Source organism: Salvelinus namaycush, chromosome 32, assembly GCF_016432855.1.
Source record: "Salvelinus namaycush isolate Seneca chromosome 32, SaNama_1.0, whole genome shotgun sequence".
NCBI classification, from domain to species: domain Eukaryota; kingdom Metazoa; phylum Chordata; class Actinopteri; order Salmoniformes; family Salmonidae; genus Salvelinus; species Salvelinus namaycush.
In genome coordinates, this window is record NC_052338.1 from 22066568 (window position 1) to 22086996 (window position 20429).

At 42.3% G+C, this 20429-nt stretch overlaps 1 protein-coding gene across 1 annotated transcript in view; it reads left to right on the plus strand.

Moving 5' to 3' along the window:
* The first annotated feature begins 374 nt into the window (after window positions 1-374).
* Window positions 375-20429, plus strand: part of LOC120027058 (CUB and sushi domain-containing protein 3-like) — a 704521-nt gene continuing 684466 nt past the window's right edge. The window contains exon 1 of the mRNA XM_038971903.1: window positions 375-552. Within this exon, the coding sequence (XP_038827831.1) occupies window positions 375-552 (178 nt within the window). The remainder of the gene's footprint in view (window positions 553-20429) is intronic.

Genomic DNA, 20429 nt, shown 5'->3' on the forward strand with positions numbered 1-20429 from the left:
AATATTTTCTATATTTATTCATTTCCGTGGGAATGCACTTGACTCGTGTGGTTCAGTTTTGTTCTTATTTGATGGCTATGTTACCTACCATCTCTGCTCATGTGGTGAGATATTTCCACAGAAAACACTGACTATAGAAAATAAAAATAAAATACACTTCGTTTTAAACAACGTACCAACTCGCGAGGAATCGAGCTGAGAGTTTTGCCCCTATTGGTGAGATGGTTGAGTCCTCGTCAAGGTTGCTGTGGTATCCCAGCATCGCCGTTCACTTCGAGCTGTGACCGCGCGCCAGCCACAACCGAAGACACACCGCTACCGGCTGAGGAACGGAGGAGATTGAGAAGAGAATAACTAGCTTCATGATTGGGAACATGAAAACAGATGACATAGAGGGGTATCGAATCAGGTCGACGGACTTCCTAAAGCTTTTCAAGAGAGGATGTATTAGATGCGGTCCAGTGGACTTTTTACAAGCTAAAAAAATGAGGATTAAAACTGGAGTTATATTTTGGAATCTCGTATTTTTTATGATGGTCACGTGTGTGCGAGGTAAGGAAAATCCTTTGATGTCCTATGTAGTAATGCATGTCTTACTACTTGTGTTTTTGGAGGAGGATAGTGTCTTTTTGTATGGGAAGATCCGTCTGTGCAGTAAAAAGGCATTAAAAAAGGCTAGAGCTAAGGGGACGCATTTACTTGCCAGGCTGCCGGTTCAATGCAGGCATTGAGCGAGAGCTCAATAAATATTCTTGCAGTATGCTCAAGCGGATACGTGAGTTGCTTATGCCTAATAACCGGTGGGTTGTTTAGGGGAGATTACGCACCCCTATCTGCATTTTTTATTTTTATTTTACCAGACCCATTTTCATACTCGTCATTATCCACCTATTTTATTTGAAATATGATTTCTGTAAATTATTAGAAATGAACCACATTTGTTTCAGAAAATGTAAATGGCAAATGAGAGGTGCAAGCTCCTCGGTTTATACATTAGTGTAAGGCACGTTACAATGTAGGCTATATAATGAGACTACAGAGACAACTACAGACATGTTCCTCATCTTTCTGATTACCTTGTGTTTGAAGGAGAGAATATATGGGGGACATATAGGGATGGATATGGGCACCTATTCATCTAAAATACTATTCCTCTTCCAATAACTCCAAGCAAAACGATGTCTTTACCCCATACCGTCCTTTTGTATATACTGGTACGGTTGCCTTAACTGGTAGATAAGCCTTCCCTAAAGCCAATAGACTATAGGCTTTGGTGGGCTGTGATTTAACTGTTGCGCGTATGGCACCAAACACAAGCACATCGATGCAGATGCATCATTAATTTGCAACATATTGGATTGATTATCTAAGACCTATTGATATATTCAGGGTTTCTTATAATACTAGTAGAATATAGCAAAGATAAGAGGGTTTAGGTCTGTTTGATTCCAAGCATGTATTATGGCTGGAATCATGCTGTGAAGAAGGCATTTTATTTGGTTTAAGCATGTATTATGGCTGGAAACATGCTGCGAAGAAGGCATTTTATTTGGTTTATGCTTCTGAGACAATATGTGTTGATGATTCAAGTGCTAAGAAGTTGACGTAATTGAATAGATAGATTTGGACAATAGTGTTTGCTGCATACATTGGTACAATCAGTGGTGGTGGCACTGATTTAGGGTAGACGCTGAACATGGTATTTAGGGGAGTAGCCTATATCGGGTGTCAGCCTTCGCGTGTCAACATCACCTGCCCGCAATTAAATTTGTATAGCCTATACCACTTTCTTTAGCTAATGCTGATGCCCGATGCCCATCTTTCGTAGGCACAAGAACGACAACAATCATATAGGCAACTGTATGCGTGTCGTCTTGTCGTCATCTCTTTCCTGCTAGCCTCTTTTCAGATCAGTCAGACCTTTTCACTGTCGATACCCACTCAGCGTTCTTTGCTAGAAGTCTGATTAATATTCTACTGCGCGCGCTCTGCATCCTGGTCACCCATCGATTCACATCTGAGTCGTCAAGCCCAAGGCCTCAGTAAACTGCCTTTATTACGATAGTTAAGAAGACACAAAAATGCCGGTCCGTAACACGTCTCCAGAGGACAACATCATTTATTTAGCTTAGGCCTATACAGTGACGATATTTGGTGAAAAAGTAAGTAGTCTGCCTACTCTGTCTGTCCTTGGTGCTCTGGCCGGATGATAAACCGACGCGCGGTGGCGGTGTGATGAGATCCAGACGACAAATACTTTTTATCCAGGACTAGCAACACATACCCCCCTCTCTCTATACATTCTGGATGATGTTCATACTTAGCCTACATTGAGTAATTGTCATGGCAAAATGTATTGTTTTGGTTCCGTTCCAGTGAACACAGAAGGAGTTTATTTGTGTGTAAATTTATACAAACCAAATACTTGCGTCTCAATTTCTATGCCATGATTAAACTCGGAGGAAAAGTTTTACCTTTGAATATAGGTATATCACTACTGCGTACTAATAGCACATCACAGATTAGTATGTGTACCCACAGTTAGTTTACTTGTCCCTAGCAATTCATCAAGTACAGAAGTTCCATTAAATCACCTTGCTCTCCATGAAGTCTGAGCCATATAATTAGAAATTAGAACACTGAAGAACATTCTCCCAGAAAGAGACCATTCTCCCAATGTGTCATTATCTTTGTCTAGTGTGGGTGAATTCACACAGGCTGGCTAATAGACAAGACCTGGCCATGTTCAATATAATGATATAGATGTAGGATATTAATTTGAGCCAGTTTTCTACAGCAGGAAAATAATGCTGCAGCAACAGGAAATGTGAATTACTATGTCGATTATAATTAATGTACATTTTTGTAGGGGTTGATACATGTTTTGTAAGGTACAATCAAGTCTGAAATTTCAAAGTGTAAATGATAAACTTCAGCAACCTTTTTAAACCTCAAAGACACTATGCGTTTTACATTTCCTGCATTGCTGCAACAGGGTGATCAAATTAAGATCCTACTGTACATCTGAACAGTACAGTATGAGGTCAGCAGGTAGGGGTGGATTATTAACAACTAGCAGGATTATGCCTGTGATCAGTACACACACACACACACACACACACACACACACACACACACACACACACACACACACACACACACACACACACACACACACACACACACACACACACACACACACACACACGCGCGCACGCACGTGCACACACACACATGCATGCACACACAAACGCACGGCCGCACGCACACACACACGCACAATAACACACACACACACACACACACACACACACACACACACACACACACACACACACACACACACACACACACACACACACACACACGTATACATAGATAAGCCACGCACACACACACGCACACACACACACACACACACACACACACACACACACACACACACACACACACACACACACACACACACACACACACACACACACACACACACACACACACACTGGGATGTGTGTGTGAGGCTGACTGCTCTCTCCCTGCAAATGAAAGAGCTGTTTGAATCACCATGAGCCCAGTTTGCCGTCGTGGCACAGGCAGGTGCAGAGTGCAGTAGTTACAGTCCACAGATGTCTGCAGTAACCTAGATTTCTTACATGTCTGTGTGTGTGTGTTTTTGCACCAGAGTGGGTAGGTGACAGTGGTTGTTTGCACCAAGAGCGTATACAAACATTTTAGCATGTCTGCAGAATAGCGTATGTGTAAACACAGGGTATCAACTGACTAATGGATGGTACATTGCACTTCCATTAAAGTGAGCCTCAAGAGATATTGCACAATCTTCACAGCAGTGGATACAAGGACCATTTCTTTTTAGCTGTATCTTCTTTCTCTTGATATTATGGACATAAAGAAATCCCTAATGCTGTATTATTGCAAGGGAACAGAGATATTGATTTCAATTCTTGTAGCAGACACAAAACACCACTTCAATATGAACTCACCTATAATTTTTTTGTTGGAAGTAATACTTTTTACTGCAGGTTTACTTCAATGGTATCTGTCTGCAAATTACTTTGTACTTAGTCAACATGAATCATCGTTGGTCACTCTCAGTCAAGGTCTCTTCTGGGAAATCATTCTTAACCTTTGGACATTGTCCCCTTGCGGCAGTGATGGAGAGGCACATGAGGTTGGCTAGGGGATGGATCCATATTAGTTCAAATGTAATACACCACCTGAGCAAGTTATTATCTGAAAACACAAGGTTATTGCTGATTTTTGATTAAGTCTGTGTACAGTTGTGTAATTTGATCCAGTCTATGTACTGTAGCTGGTATATGTCAGAAGACCTGTAATTCTCTAGGATTCTCTTGAATTCTCAAGGATTCTCTAGTCTAGAATTCTCAAGGATTCTCTAGTCTAGAATTCTCAAAAATTCTCTAGAATTTTCAAAGATTTTCTAGAATTCTCTAAGATTCTCTAGAATTCTCTAAGATTCTAGAGAATCAGAGCTTTTTCATAATGAGTCATCTGATGACTAACCAAACAGTACAACCAGGATGTTATGTAATGTGAGTGGACAACCAGAGTGGAGTTATACCAGCAAAACTGATCTGAAGGGAATGCATGTGGTCAGTTTTGTAGACTGAGACCCAGTGAACTCTGTGTTTGTCTGGGGATAACCTCACACAATGGGAGGTGTTGTGTGGGGATTTTGACAATTGGTGCTGGAGACTGTTAAATCAACGTTTCATATCTGTCTTCACAACTCGGGTACAAACCCACAACACTGTCTCTGGTCTACACATCTGACTGACATCATGAGATGCTTACCCATACTCAGGTTGTTGGAGGTCGTTATCCAGCCTTTTCATCAACCCTATTGTTGTTCAGTGCACAAAATAAGGTCACATTTCAAAATGTTTTGTCCAATGACGTCTGCTGTAGTTTTAGCTTCAAATCTCATCTGCGCTTTCCATTCTCCCTGTTGGTCATGTAGGTCATTGAAGGTACAATCTCCTTCTCTGTGGGCACTGTGACCATGTTCATTATACTGGCAATGTTCATTATCGGTAAAGAACAAGAAGGTCCGCTCACTGTTAAAGCTCACAATTCACTGCTTTATTGACAATGTTTCGATCCGAAGCGGATCTTCGTCAGGTCATTATGTTAATTATCGGACCATAAATAAATCAGGAACATTCCTATTGTATTTACTCCTACAGTAAATGGCTTTTTTTTTTTTTCTGTTGCTATGCAGATTACAGTCAATCGGTTTTCTAATAAGGGACCCATTAACTAACTATGGTATCATCAATGCAATTTATGTTGTTGATAAATTAGTTCCAGTATAATGGATAGAGGATTGCTGTGGGTCTGTGTGCTTTTCGAAATTGCTGGTCCTAGTCTATTTACAGGCAAGTGTCCTTTCCTTGGCTCTGATCCTGGATTGGCTGGACTTTCCAGTACTTACAGTAGACCGCTGCCCTTGGTGCCTCCCTATGACTTTCTTGCATAAGGGGGTCATTTTATTTTATAGGTCTAGTAGCATCTGACACCAGGTATATCAGCGAGAGACCAATGGTCTGTGTGAGAGAGATGTTTTGTCATCACTCACCTCCATCATCAGATCCAGAGCTTGCCAAAGAACGTAAAGACACCGCCACCGGAAAGGGAGTGTAGGGTACACCGTTGACCTGCTGCCTTTCCATCATGGTGGGTCACGTTTTTACATGGGGTGTTGGTCTTGACTTTGCCTCTGTCATTATTGGGACATAAAAACCTTTGAGCGCAGTTGTTGGGTGATGTATTTCTTTGTTTCACATGGGAGCCTTGTTCTCTACCGCTGGGAGCAGAAGTTTGTGTCAAGGGAATAGATAGGTGCTCTTTTAAATCACACCTGTCTCACACATTGGGGTTTGGAGGACCTATCTGTTGGCAGAGCAGGTCTACTTTACTTTCCCTATATTCCACTTTTCTTTGAGATTTGAAGGGCCACACATTCTTTGGATAGTTAGGGTAAGGTTTAGAACAGTGGACACCAAATGGTCGCCATCGAGGCATTCTACAGAAATGCTTGATCACCACACATTTCTGTAGAAAAGCCAACGATAGTGCCCCTACCGCTGTTTGCACTTGATTCAGAAGCCCTGCGCACCGGTTAGGCAAAGTGTTCCCATTTTGAACCATTTCATGTCTGAAAAGACAAACTCTGCCTATCTGGCGGACTGGGAGATCTGTGTCTAAATCAAGTGTGCCTACTACGCTGACCAATCGGATAGCTCATATCACGACCCTGGACACAGTAAAGTTTGATACTAGCCTATTTGAGATCTTTTTACTTTTAAAACCACGACCAGAGAGCGACTGTCAAAGAAAACAGCAATGAGCTTCTGTTTTTATGAATGAGTTCATGTATTCGTTTTTATTCAGCACTGTCAACACTGTTTTTATTCAACACTATTACAAAACTTACTTCCACTCCCGCTGCAGTTGGATTGATATCCCTGCATTTTTATTATTATTAGCAGCTCGTCGTATCTATTTTAATATCGAAGTATATTTCACTTTCTCTGGTCATAGGAACAACATAAATTTGTGCATGTGGCAGATGCAGTGCGACTCGAGTTTCACCACCAGGTGGAAGACGGTGTCCCCTCTCTCTGGTCAGTCTCACAGGAGGAAAAGAAGGAGAGAGCAGGGACCGTGAGAGGCGGACCCTTTGCTGCTTTCTCCCTCCCCCCGCTGAGACGAATGTTGTGTACAAAACAACTAATAACTCGTAACTAAGAAATCTCCGACTTCTGTGCGTTCAAGACAACTGGGAACTCTGAACAAACGAACAGTTAAAAATATGAATAAGAAATATGAATATGAATAAGAAATAAGGAAATAAAAGTAACAAGTAATTAGAGAGCATGTCACGTTGGCATGAAGGATTGGAAGACAGGCGCAGGAATGCATAATTTATTTTTTATTTTTATTAAGACCAAATGACGGCGTGCCGTGTAAGGGCACGGGGATGAATACCAAACAAACACCATACAAAACACAGGGTTGAAACCCAAACAAAAGAGCGAGGAGTACCTTCAATAAATAACACGTGCACAATTATTAACACACAGGAAAAGACTCGCAATCATCTGCGCAATCCCAAAGGGCACGAAAGTCCAACACACACAGCACAGGTACTCACACGCACCAACGGACATAGTAACAATAATCGACCGCCCAATGGAAACCAAAGGGCACATACATACAAATACTAATCAGTCGGAATAAGGGACAGGTGTGCATAATGAAAGTTCCAGAAGGATCAGTGACAGTACCTCCCTCAGCGCAACGACACCGGCCTCGAGGACGATCACAGGAACGCAGTGCGGGTCGATCAGGACCCGATGCAGCTGCCGAAGTTGCGGCGTCTCCAGACGGGCCAGTTGCCGCTGCCAAAGATGCAGCGCCATTCAACGGACCAGTAGCAGTGGTGTCGAACGGACCGGTTGTGGTGGCGTTGGACGGACCAGTTGTGGCTGCTGAAGTGGCATCATCGGACGGACCCGTTGTAGCGACGTCGGATGGCCCAGTTGCAGCTGCCAAAGTTGCGGCGGCGGCGCCGGACGGACATAATGCGTAATGAAAGTTCCGGAGGGATCCGTGACAGAGCAGTAGTAAAATAACAATAGCGAGACAATATACGGGGGGTACCGGTACATAGTCAAAGTGCGGAGGCACCGGTTAGTCGAGGTAATAAACTCAGCAAAAAAAGAAACGTCCCTTTTTCAGGGCCCTGTCTTTCGAAGCTAATTCTTAAAAATCCAAATAACTTCACAGATCTTCATTGTAAAGAGTTGAAACACTGTTTCCCAAGCTTCAATGAATCATAAACAATTAACGAACATGCACCTATGGAACGGTCGTTAAGACACTAACAGGTTACAGACGGTAGGCAATTAAGGTCACAGTTATGAAAACTTAGGACACAAAAGAGGCCTTTCTACTGACTCTGAAAAACACAAACAGAAAGAGGCCCAGGGTCCCTGCTCACCTGCGTGAACGTGCCTTAGGCATGCTGCAAGGATGCATGAGGACTGCAGATTTGGCCAGGGCAATAAATTGCAATATCCGTACTGTGAGATGCCTAAGAGAGCACTACAGGGAGAGAGGATGGACAGCTGATCGTCCTTGCAGTTGCAGACCACATGTAACAGCACATGCACAGGATCAGTACATCCGAACATCACACCTGCGGGACAGGTACAGGATGGCAACAACAACTGCCCGAGTTACACCAGGAACGCACAATCCCTTCATCAGTGCTCAGACTGTCCGCAATAGGCTGAGAGAGGCTGGACTGATGGTTTGTAGGCCTGTTGTAGGGCAGGTCCTCACCAGACATCACCGGCAACAACGTCGCCTATGGGCACAAATCCACCGTCGCTGGACCAGACAGGACTGGCAAAAAGTGCTCTTCACTGACGAGTCGCGGTTTTGTCTCACCAGGGGTGATGGTCGGATTCGCGTTTATCGTCGAAGGAATGAGCGTTACACCGAGGCCTGTACTCTGGAGCGGGATTGATTTGGAGGTGGAGAGTCCGTCATGGTCTGGGGCGGTGTGTCACAGCATCATCGGACTGAGCTTGTTGTCATTGCAGGCAATCTCAACGCTGTGCATTACAAGTAAGACATCCTCCTCCCTCATGTGGTACCCTTCCTGCAGGCTCATCCTGACATGACCCTCCAGCATGACAATGCCACCAGCCATACTGCTCATTCTGTGCGTGATTTCCTGCAAGACAGGAATGTCAGTGTTCTGCCATGGCCAGCGAAGAGCCCTGATCTCAATCCCATTGAGCATATCTGGGACCTGTTGGGTCGGAGGGTGAGGGCTAGGGCCATTCCCCCAGAAATGTCCGGGAACTTGTAGGTGCCTTGGTGGAAGAGTGTGGTAACATCTCACAGCAAGATCTGACAAATCTGGTGCAGTCCATGAGGAGGAGATGCACTGCAATACTTAATGCAGCTGGTGGCCACACCAGATACTGACTGGTACTTTTGATTTTGACCCCTCCTTTGTTCAGGGACACATTATTCAATTTCTGTTCGTCACATGTCTGTGGAACTTGTTCAGTTTATGTCTCAGTTGTTGAATCTTGTTATGTTCATACAAAAATTGACACATGTTAAGTTTGCTGAAAATAAACGCAGTTGACAGTGAGAGGACGTGTCCTTATTTGCTGAGTTTATGTACATGTAGGTAGAGTTATTAAAGTGACTATGCATAGATGATAACAACAGAGAGTAGTAGTAGTGTAAAAGAGGGAGAGGTTGTTGTCCTGGCACCACACGGCCAGGTCTCTGACCTCCTCCCTATAGGCTGGCTCGTTGTTGTCGGTTATCAGGCCTACCACTGTCGTGTCATCGGCAAACTTAATGATGGTGTAGGAGTCGTGCCTGGCCGTGCAGTCATGAGTGAACAGGGAGTAGAGGAGGGGACTGAGCACACACCCCTGAGGGGCCCCTGTGTAGAGGATCAGCGGATGTCATGATTTGACTGATTTCATGCTTTGACCTCGCTATTTTTCCTACTTCCCAGTTGTCTTGAAAGCACCATGACCATCAGATGCAGGGACCATCAGTCCAGTAAAATAAAAAAGCTTATTTTGCAAACTATTTCAGTTTATGCTCAGCTGTGCCTCGCAAGTACTAAATCAACTGATCTATTTTGTTATCAAAGCTCAAGTTGTGAAATATGGTATGGTCTGAGAAGAACGCTATTGCCAGGCCAGGCGTATAGCCAATATGCTTTGATAATGTATTAGGCCTACTTCATTAACCTCATTCATACAGAACGGGTTTTATTAGGTTAAAACTTATTATGGCTAGGCATCCCTCTAGCGGGACAACTTCCGGTGAAACTGGAGGGTGCGCAATTCAAATAAATGATCATAAAATTATGGATATTAAACATTTACGTACATACATGTGTCTTAATTCAGTTGAAAGCTTAAATTCTTGTTAACCTTTCTAGGGTCGGGTGCAGTATCCTGAATTTACATTTACATTTACATTTAAGTCATTTAGCAGACGCTCTTATCCAGAGCGACTTACAAATTGGTGCATTCACCTTATGATATCCAGTGGAACAACCACTTTACAATAATGCATCTAAATCTTTTAAGGGGGGGGGGGGGGTTAAAAGGATTACTTTATCCTATCCTAGGTATTCCTTAAAGAGGTGGGGTTTCAGGTGTCTCCGGAAGGTGGTGATTGACTCCGCTGACCTGGCGTCGTGAGGGAGTTTGTTCCACCATTGGGGTGCCAGAGCAGCGAACAGTTTTGACTGGGCTGAGCGGGAACTGTACTTCCTCAGAGGTAGGGAGGCGAGCAGGCCAGAGGTGGATGAACGCAGTGCCCTTGTTTGGGTGTAGGGCCTGATCAGAGCCTGAAGGTACGGAGGTGCCGTTCCCCTCACAGCTCCGTAGGCAAGCACCATGGTCTTGTAGCGGATGCGAGCTTCAACTGGAAGCCAGTGGAGAGAGCGGAGGAGCGGGGTGACGTGAGAGAACTTGGGAAGGTTGAACACCAGACGGGCTGCGGCGTTCTGGATGAGTTGTAGGGGTTTAATGGCACAGGCAGGGAGCCCAGCCAACAGCGAGTTGCAGTAATCCAGACGGGAGATGACAAGTGCCTGGATTAGGACCTGCGCCGCTTCCTGTGTGAGACAGGGTCGTACTCTGCGAATGTTGTAGAGCATGAACCTACAGGAACGGGCCACCGCCTTGATGTTAGTTGAGAACGACAGGGTGTTGTCCAGGATCACGCCAAGGTTCTTAGCGCTCTGGGAGGAGGACACAATGGAGTTGTCAACCGTGATGGCGAGATCATGGAACGGGCAGTCCTTCCCCGGTAGGAAGAGCAGCTCCGTCTTGCCGAGGTTCAGCTTGAGGTGGTGATCCGTCATCCACACTGATATGTCTGCCAGACATGCAGAGATGCGATTCGCCACCTGGTTATCAGAAGGGGGAAAGGAGAAGATTAATTGTGTGTCGTCTGCATAGCAATGATAGGAGAGACCATGTGAGGATATGACAGAGCCAAGTGACTTGGTGTATAGCGAGAATAGGAGAGGGCCTAGAACAGAGCCCTGAGGGACACCAGTGGTGAGAGCACGTGGTGCGGAGACAGATTCTCGCCACGCCACCTGGTAGGAGCGACCTGTCAGGTAGGACGCAATCCAAGCGTGGGCCGCGCCGGAGATGCACAAGATATTAGACTACCTGAGGATTAATTAGAAACATCGTTTGATTTGTTTGGACGAACTTTACCGGTAACTTTTGGGACTTCTTTGTCTGCATGTTGAACGGGTGGATTACTGAACTCAATGACGCCTACTAAACATACTTTTTGGGAAATAAAAAAGAAGGACTTTATCGAACAAAACGACCATTCATTGTGTAGCTGGGATCCTTGGGATTGCAAACAGAGGAAAATCTTCAAAGGTAAGTGATTTATTTTATTGCTATTTATGATTTTGTGAAGCCTGTGCTGGTTCGAAAACATATGTTGTTGTGAGGCGCTGTCCTCAGATAATCGAATGCTATGCTTTCGCCATAAAGCTTATTGTAAATCGGAAAACGTGGTTCGATTACCTACATTCTGAGCTAAATAATCATGTATGACACTTGTATTTTCATGAATGTTTAATATTACGATTTTGTATTTCGAATTTGGCGCGCTCCGATTTCACCGGATGTTGTCGAATTTGATCCCGTAAGAGGTTTATTCTAACTGCACTGTCTGATTTACAGAAGGTTTACAGTGAAAGCATGCCATGCGATTGTTTGAGGACGGCGACCTACATCAACATGTTTTTCCACAGGTTTCATAAAATCACAAATAGCGATTAAATATTCACTTACTTTTTGAAAATCTTCCTCTGATTTGTCATCCAAAGGGTCCCAGCTATAACATGTAGTGTCATTTTGTTAGATAAAATCCTTCTTTATATCTGAAAATCTACACCTAAACTTTGTTTCAACAAGTCAAAATACGTTTCTATTTACACCTCAGGTACCCTAAAATGTAATTAAACTATAATATTTAATGCGGAAAGAAGTATGTTCAACAGGAAAGCAATATTAGCAGGTGCGTGTCCTCTTCATCGGTCGCGCAAACACGGATTTCCTAGCTGGTGTTGTTGAACTAAAACTCATATTTCTTACCCGTTATTCAAGTTACAAGCCTGAAACCTTGAACAAAGACTGTTGACATCTAGTGGAATCCATAGGAATTGCAATCTGGGAGCTGGATTTGGATATGTAAGAGCATGGGCTCTCAAAATAAAACAACCTACCATATCTATTGCGTTATCGTCTCATACCCTTAAAAAAAAAAATCTACAAACTTCAAAGTGTTCTATCCAATGGTACCAATTATATGCATATGCTGGCTTCTGGGCCTAAGTAACAGACAGTTTACTTTGGGCACGTCAGTCAGGCGGAAATTCAGAAAAAAGGACCCTAGCCCTAACAAGTTTAAAGTAAAAAAAAAAAAAAATGTAAGTCATGTTAAAAAAAAACAAGGCAGTAGATCTCAGCTTGCGTTTTGACTGCGAAAGTGATCTTGACTCAGAAAAGGTTGATGACCACTGTTTTAGGATAAGGGTTAGGGTAAGGGTTAACCTGTTTGGCGTGCAAGCCCGACGTCGGTACACTTATGACAACAGCCAGCTCAAAGTGCAGGGCGCGAAATTCAAAAGATATATTTTTTTAAATATTTAACTTTCACACATTAACAAGTCCAAGACACCAGATGAAAGGTACACATCTTGTGAATCAAGCCAACATGTCCGATTTTTAAAATGTTTTACAGGGAAGACACAATATGTAAATCTATTAGCTAACCACGTTAGCAAAAGACACCACTATTTTTACTCCATCAGTTTTTTACTACATCAGTAGCTATCACAAATTCGACCAAATAAAGATATAAATAGCCACTAACCAAGAAACAACTTCATCAGATGACAGTCTGATAACATATTTATTGTATAGCATATGTTTTGTTAGAAAAATTTGCATATTTCAGGTATAAATCATAGTTTACATTGCAGCTACAGTCAGAAATTGCACCGAAAGCAGACAGAAAAATTACAGACACCAACGCCAAATAACTAAATACTCATCATAAAACATTTCTGAAAAATACATAGTGTCTTGTGATTCCAGACAATATTTCCGATTTATCATGTGTTTTACAGCGAAAACACAATATAGCGTTATATTAGCTTAGCACAATAGCAAACATAACAACAGCATTGATTCAAGGCAAAAATAGCTATAACGTATAAACCACCAAAATATATTAATTGTTTCACTAACCTTCTCAGAATTCTTCAGATGACAGTCCTGTAACATCATATTACACAATGCATATAGAGTTTGTTCGAAAATGTGCATATTTAGCGGCACAAATCGTGCTTAGACAATGAGAATAGTGTCCATAACGTCAAGCAATCTGTCCGGCGCCATCTTGTAAAGGCACCTTTTCTTATCGAATACTATTCATAAACTTGACTAAAAAAATACAGGTTGGACAGCAATTGAAAGACAAATTAGTTCTTAATGCAATCGCTGAATTACATTTTTAAAATTAACCTTACTGCGCAATACAGGCTGCGATAACGCAAGGCTACACTGCAGGAAATGGCGTCTTATGCATTTGACATTTTTCAACAGAACAATGAATTATCAGCATAAATAGTTCTTACTTTTAGATGAACTCCCATCAGAATCTTGGGAAATGTGTCCTTTGTCCAAAAGAATCGTTGCTAGGTTGGAGAACGTCGTCTTCAACGTTGCAATTAGCTGTAAACAATAGCCATGTGGGCCAGAGATACCCAACTTCCTAAAACGTCACGAAAATAAATACCCGAAAATCGCAATATACTGACATAAACTCGTATAATTCGGTTTAAAATAACAACATTACGATGTCTTCAACACATAGTAATAATAATATGCAGTAATAATAATATGCATATTGTACGAGCAAGAATTGAGTACGAGGCCTTTTTGAAATGGGCACCTTTTATCTGGCTACTCAATACTGCCCCTTGAGCCCAAAGAGGTTAAGTTTCAAGTCTTAATGTCATGTAAAATAAAAACAGAGCCGGATATATCTAGGAGCTAATACGGGAGCTTCTAAAATGACATGCCAAGACCCTTCCTGCGTCAGAGCGAAGAGTGGAAAGATGGGACACTTCGGTTCCAAGCAATTTATAACCTTTGGGACCTACGTAGAAACTCCATTTCAACTCTCCCTATTCGCTGACACCCAGTGGAAGGCGTATGCAGTGCATCTCAACCAATAGAGGACAGGCAAATTAATACACAGGTCTCAGAACAGCCAGCAAAATTCTGCATTCTGACATACATATAGGAAAATTGCTCTAAGTCCAGTTCTGTTTCACCCACAGATATAATTCAAACGGTTTTAGAAACTAGAGAGTGTTTTCTATCCAATAGTAATAATAATATGCATATTGTACGAGCAAGAATTGAGTACGAGGCCTTTTTGAAATGGGCACCTTTTATCTGGCTACTCAATACTGCCCCTTGAGCCCAAAGAGGTTAAGTTTCAAGTCTTAATGTCATGTAAAGTGAAATGTCAAGTAAAGTGAAATGCCTTTGTTGCAATCTCGAAACCCAACAATGCATTAATCAACATCAATGAAGTACTAAAAATCACATAAGGTAGAACAAAAACATACAAGAAATAAAAATAAGAAGAACACGACAAAGTAAGTAAGCTGTATATAAGGTCAGTCCCAGGGTCAGTTCCAAAACCATATAGAAGCTGTTTAGGGGCCTGTTGGTATCAGACTTGATGCACCGGTACCACTTGCCATGCGGAAGCAGAGAGAACACTCTATGGCTTGTGTGGCTGGAGGCTTTAATGATATTCCAGGCCTTCCTTTCGCCTGATATAGAGGTCCTGGATGGCAGGAAGCTCATCCCCAGTTATGTAGTAGGCTGTCCACACCACCCTCTGTAGTGCCATGCGATTGAGGGCAGTGCTGTTGCCATATCAAGCAGTGATGCAGCCAGTCAAGATGCTCTCAATGGAGCAGCTGTAGAACGTTTTGAGGATTTGGAAGGGACAATGGTGTTTAACACTGAGCTGTAGTCGATGAACAGCATTCTCACAGGTATTCCTCTTATCTAGGTGGGTGAGGGCAGAGTGGAGTGCAATTGAGATTGCATCATCTGTGGATTTGTTGGGGCGGTTTGCAAAGTGGAGTGGGTCTAGTGTCTCGGATGATGGGATGGAATTGATGTGTGCCATAACCAGACTTTCAAAGCACTTCATGATTACAGATGTGAGTGCTACAGGGCGGTAGTCATTGTGGCATGAAGCCTTCGAGTTCTTGGGAACAGGAATGATGGTGGTCAGCTAAAAACATGTGAGGATAACAGATTGGAACAATGAGAGGTTGAAAATTACGTGAATATACCTGCCAGCTGTTCTGTGAATGCTCTGAGAACACACCCTGTACTACTGTCCGGCTGGCGCCTTGCAAGTGTTGACCTGATTAAAGACCTTACTCAGGTCAGCGTCGGACAGCGAGATCACCCAATCCTCTGGGTCGGTGGGGCCCCTCATGCATGGCACAGTGCTGTTAATTTCGATCACGACTGGGTCTTTCTTTGTAATCCATAATGGACTGTAGCCTCTGCCACATGCAGCAGGCGTCAGAGCCTGTAATATGATTCCACCTTATTCCTATACTATCCTTTTGCTCGTTTGATGACTCTGTGGAGGTCGTAGTGAGACGTCTTGTACTTGTTCCTGTCCTCAGCCGTAGCGTCAGGGTTGTCTGTGATATCTCAGTGTTAATCCAGGGTTTTTCATTGGGGAAGCAGCAAACTTTCACTGTGGGGACAATGTCGCCGATACATTTCCTAATGAAGCCGGTAACGGAAGTCAATGTTATCGGCAGAGTCTCTAAACATATTCCAATCAGTGCTACCAAAGCAGTCCTGTAGAATAATCTCTGATTCTGATTACCATTTCTCAACGGAGTGTGTCACGGGTACTTCCTGCTTGAGCTTCTGCTTGTGAACAGGAAGCAGGAATACAGAGTCATGATCTTATTTGCCAAATGGGGGACAAGGGAGAGCCTTTTATGCTTGCATTTGGGTAGAGTAACAGTGTAACACGTTTTCCTGCTTGTTTATAGCCTTGTTCAGTTCGTTAAATGCCAGTTCGGTAAGTGTTATTTTTCTTGTCCTGAGGTGGAATGTATACAACAGTCACGATAACAGCTGAAAAATCCCTCTGGAGGTAGAAGGGTAGGCATTTGACCATCAGTTATTCCACCTGTTGTTGATGAAGAGGTAAACCTCTCCACTGACTCCACTGTCCTGTCCGCTCGATGAATGGAGAATCCATCAAGTTGGATAGCCATGGAGTTTATCCTGACCGAAAGCCATGTTTCAGAACAGCAGAGAATATTGCATTTACGAGAGTCCCGTTGGTATCAAATCAGCGATCGGAGGTCATCCATCTTATTATTAAGTGACTGTACATTGGCCAATAGAATGGAGGTTAGATTTGCCGGTTTACAGTTCGCCTTAATCTCGCCAGGACTCCCCCTCTCTTGCCTCTGTAAAGCCAGCGTTGCCTCTTGTATACCCCCAAAATTGGGTTGGAATCACAGATATAGCCCAGGGCAGATAAGTCGAGATCGAAGTTGAAGCCAGAATTGAGGTAAGTAACTGCCGATCTGATGTTCAAAGGTTTTTGTCAGTTAAAATAAATAATAGCGGTTACATTTCGTGAAAATAAAGTAAAGATAAACTCCAAAAGAATCACAAAATAGCAAAGTTGGGTCGGAGCTCACAAAACGGTGGCCATACAGTATGGCGCCATCTCTTAGGGCTAGGGTTACGGTAGGGGTTAAGTTTAGGGTTAGTATGAGGATGAGGGTTAAGGTAAAGGTTAGGGTTAGATTTAGTAGATTGTTGAAATGTTACTGATAGTCTGTAGATCATCTGTAACACTAGCACTGAAACAATGTGTAGAATAACAGCTCAAATCTCTACTCTCCTTCCCATTTGGTTGCTATTGTTTCTGTTTGCATTGAGAAATGTTACCGGCCGGGCTCGATTCGGTCTTACATAGCAAAATTTGAAATGGTGTTTCAAAAAAGTAGGAACTCAGAGCTAGAAAATGGTATACATTACACTACAGTTGAGGAACATGGTGAAAGTAATTTTGCTATGAAAGCTGATACATTTGTAACCCCACTTTTGAGAAAATTGCGCATTAATGTTTTGGTACACCTTTATTTTATTTTTCCATTATTTAACTAGGCAAGTCAGTTAACTTCTTTGGGATATGTGGGACGCTAGTGTCCCAACTGGCCAACATCCAGTGAAAATGCAGAGCGCCAAATTCAAATAAATTACTATAAAAATTAAACTTTGATGAAATCACACATTCAATATACCAAATTAAAGCTACACTTGTTGTGAATCCAGCCAACGTGTCAGATTTAAAAAATACTTTACGGCGAAAGCAAACAATGCTATTATCTGAGTATAGCACCCAAGCAAACAAACATAGACCATCATATTTCAACCCTCCAGGCGCGACACAAAACGCAGAAATAAAGATATTGTCACGCCCTGACCTGAGATATCTCTGTTTTCTTTATATTTTGGTTAGGTCAGGGTGTGACTAGGGTGGTTTACGCTAGTTTTTGTATTGTCTAGGGTTTTTGTATTGTCTAGGGTTTTTGTATGTCTAGGGTTTTGTAGGTCTAGGTATTTGTATGTTTATGGTGGCCTGATATGGTTCCCAATCAGAGGCAGCTGTTTATCGTTGTCTCTGATTGGGGATCATATTTAGGTAGCCATTTCCCCTTTGGTGTTTGTGGGTTCTTATTCTATGTTTAGTTGCCTGTTTGCACTATTTCATATAGCTTCACATTTAGTTCGTTTTGTTGTTTTGTTAGTTTGTTCAGTGTTCATTTGTTAAAATAAAGAAGAATGTACGTATACCACGCTGCGCCTTGGTCCGATCTTTATGACGAACGTGACAGATATAATTCATGCCTTACCTTTGACGAGCTTCTTCTGTTGGCACTCCGATATGTCCAATAAACATCACAAATGGTCCTTTTGTTCGATTAATTCCGTCGACATATATCCAAAATGTCCATTCATTTGGCGTATTTGATCCAGAAAAACACCGGTTCCAACTTGCGCAACGTGACTATAAAATATCTCAAAAGTTACCTGTAAGCTTTGTCCAAACATTTCAAACTACTTTTGTAATACAACTTTAGGTATTTTTTAATGTAAATAATCGATAAAATTGAAGATGATCTGTGTTCAATACCGGAGGAAAACAACGTGTAGCGAGCCTCTGTGTAACGTGCATCTAACAAAGAGTAAACTTCCCTCGAGCCTCATTCTAAACAGTGTTACTTCTTCATTTCTCAAAGGAAAAACCTCAACCAATTTCTAAAAACTGTTGACATCCAGTGGAAGCGATAGGAACTGCAAGAAGGTCCCTTAGAAATCTGAATTCCCAATGAAAGCCCATTGAAAAGAGAGTGATCTCAAAAAAAGAAAATCTGAATGGTTTGTCCTCGGGGTTTCGCCTGCCAAATAAGTTCTGTTATAGTCACAGACATGATTCAAACAGTTTTAGAAACTTCAGAGTGTTTTCTATCCAAATCTACCAGTTATATGCATATCATATATTCTGGGCCCGAGTAGCAGGCAGTTTTACATGGGCATGCTTTTCATCTAAAAGTGAAAATGCTGCCCCCTACCCTAGAGAAGTTAATGTTGTAAATGACTATTGTAGCTGGAAACGAATATCTACATAGGCGTACAGAGGCCAATTATCAGCAACCATCACTCTTGTGTTCCAATGGCACGTTGTGTTAGCTAATCCAAGTTTATCATTTCAAAAGGCTAATTGATCATTAGAAAATCATTTTGCAATTATGTTAGTACAGCTGAAAACTACTAACTATCTACTAATAATATGCATATCTTAGTTTCTGGGCATGAGTAGCAGGCAGTTTAATTTGGGCACGCTTTTCATCTAAAATTCCAAATGCTGCCCCCTATCATAGAGAAGTTAAGAACAAATTCTTATTTACAATGACGGCCTACCCCGGATTACACTGGGCCAATTGTGTGCCGCTCTATGGGACTCCCAATCATGGCCGGATGTGATTCAGCCTGGATTCAAACCAGGGTCTGTAGTGTCACTTCTTACACTGAGATGCAGTGTCTTAGACCGCTGCACCACTCGGGGGCCCACACCTACTGGTGAGCTCCTCCTTGTCTACACCCATTCAGCATCGTTCACACCCTCTTAAATCTTAGCCCCACCTAGAGCTGTTGTGGTGACCGTATTACCGCCACATCGGCGGTCACGAGTCATTAAGGCAGTCAAATTCCACATTACCATTTAGTCACGATAATTAGGCTTCTCCAAGCTCTTATGCTGCTGTTGGTCATTAGTAGCCTACCAAATTTGCTAACTGCCTGGTACTCAGCGCTCTATTGTTCCTCTAATCACTCTGACATCAATGCAAATGTTTTAGAAAATCTAATCAAACATTTCATGAGAGCCCATGAGCTCATGTTGCGCAACATTTCTAAAGGCTATGCAATTGAGAGAAAACAGAGTGATGGCCTCTACTAAAAAGAGGAGGATCCAATCAGCTTTCTATAGGCTAGGCTTACTATATTTATTTCTCAACTTTCCTAATATTAAGCACATTGCTTATATTTACAGCAGGAGTATAGCCTTCCTGGGTGGCATGAAAATAAACAACGGAGAAAAGCATTCTCCATTCGCTATTTAAGTGCACAGATGACATGCATTTTTTTTCCAGCTGCCCTGTTTTGATACAGGTGTATGATAATGGTCCATTCTAAATCAAAACAAATTTCACACATATATTATTTATTATATGTAAAGACAATATTAAATCAAGAATAGTCTCATGGGTAACACTATTAGCCTATCACTTGTGAATTATATATTATCACTTGTGAATTATGCCCAGCATAAGATACAATGTCTTTTTTTCCAACTTTTTCGAATCATAGTCACACACCTCATGTAGTCTAGCCCATAGGCCTATATGTTTTAATAAGGTTGGTATCACAACTAAAGTGGACAAATAAATTTGTAAAATTAAGCACATTCATCCGCTTTACAAGGGGTGGAGAGCCTAACTGGCATACATTAGCAGTGCGTGAGTTTCAAATTTGGGGAAGCAAATTTTCACCATAAAAATGCACCTTTATAATGAAAGCATTACATGTATAATTGCATTTGTTCTCCGCTAATGGAACATTTGCGCTTATAGCCTACTACCATGTGCGCATTGCTGC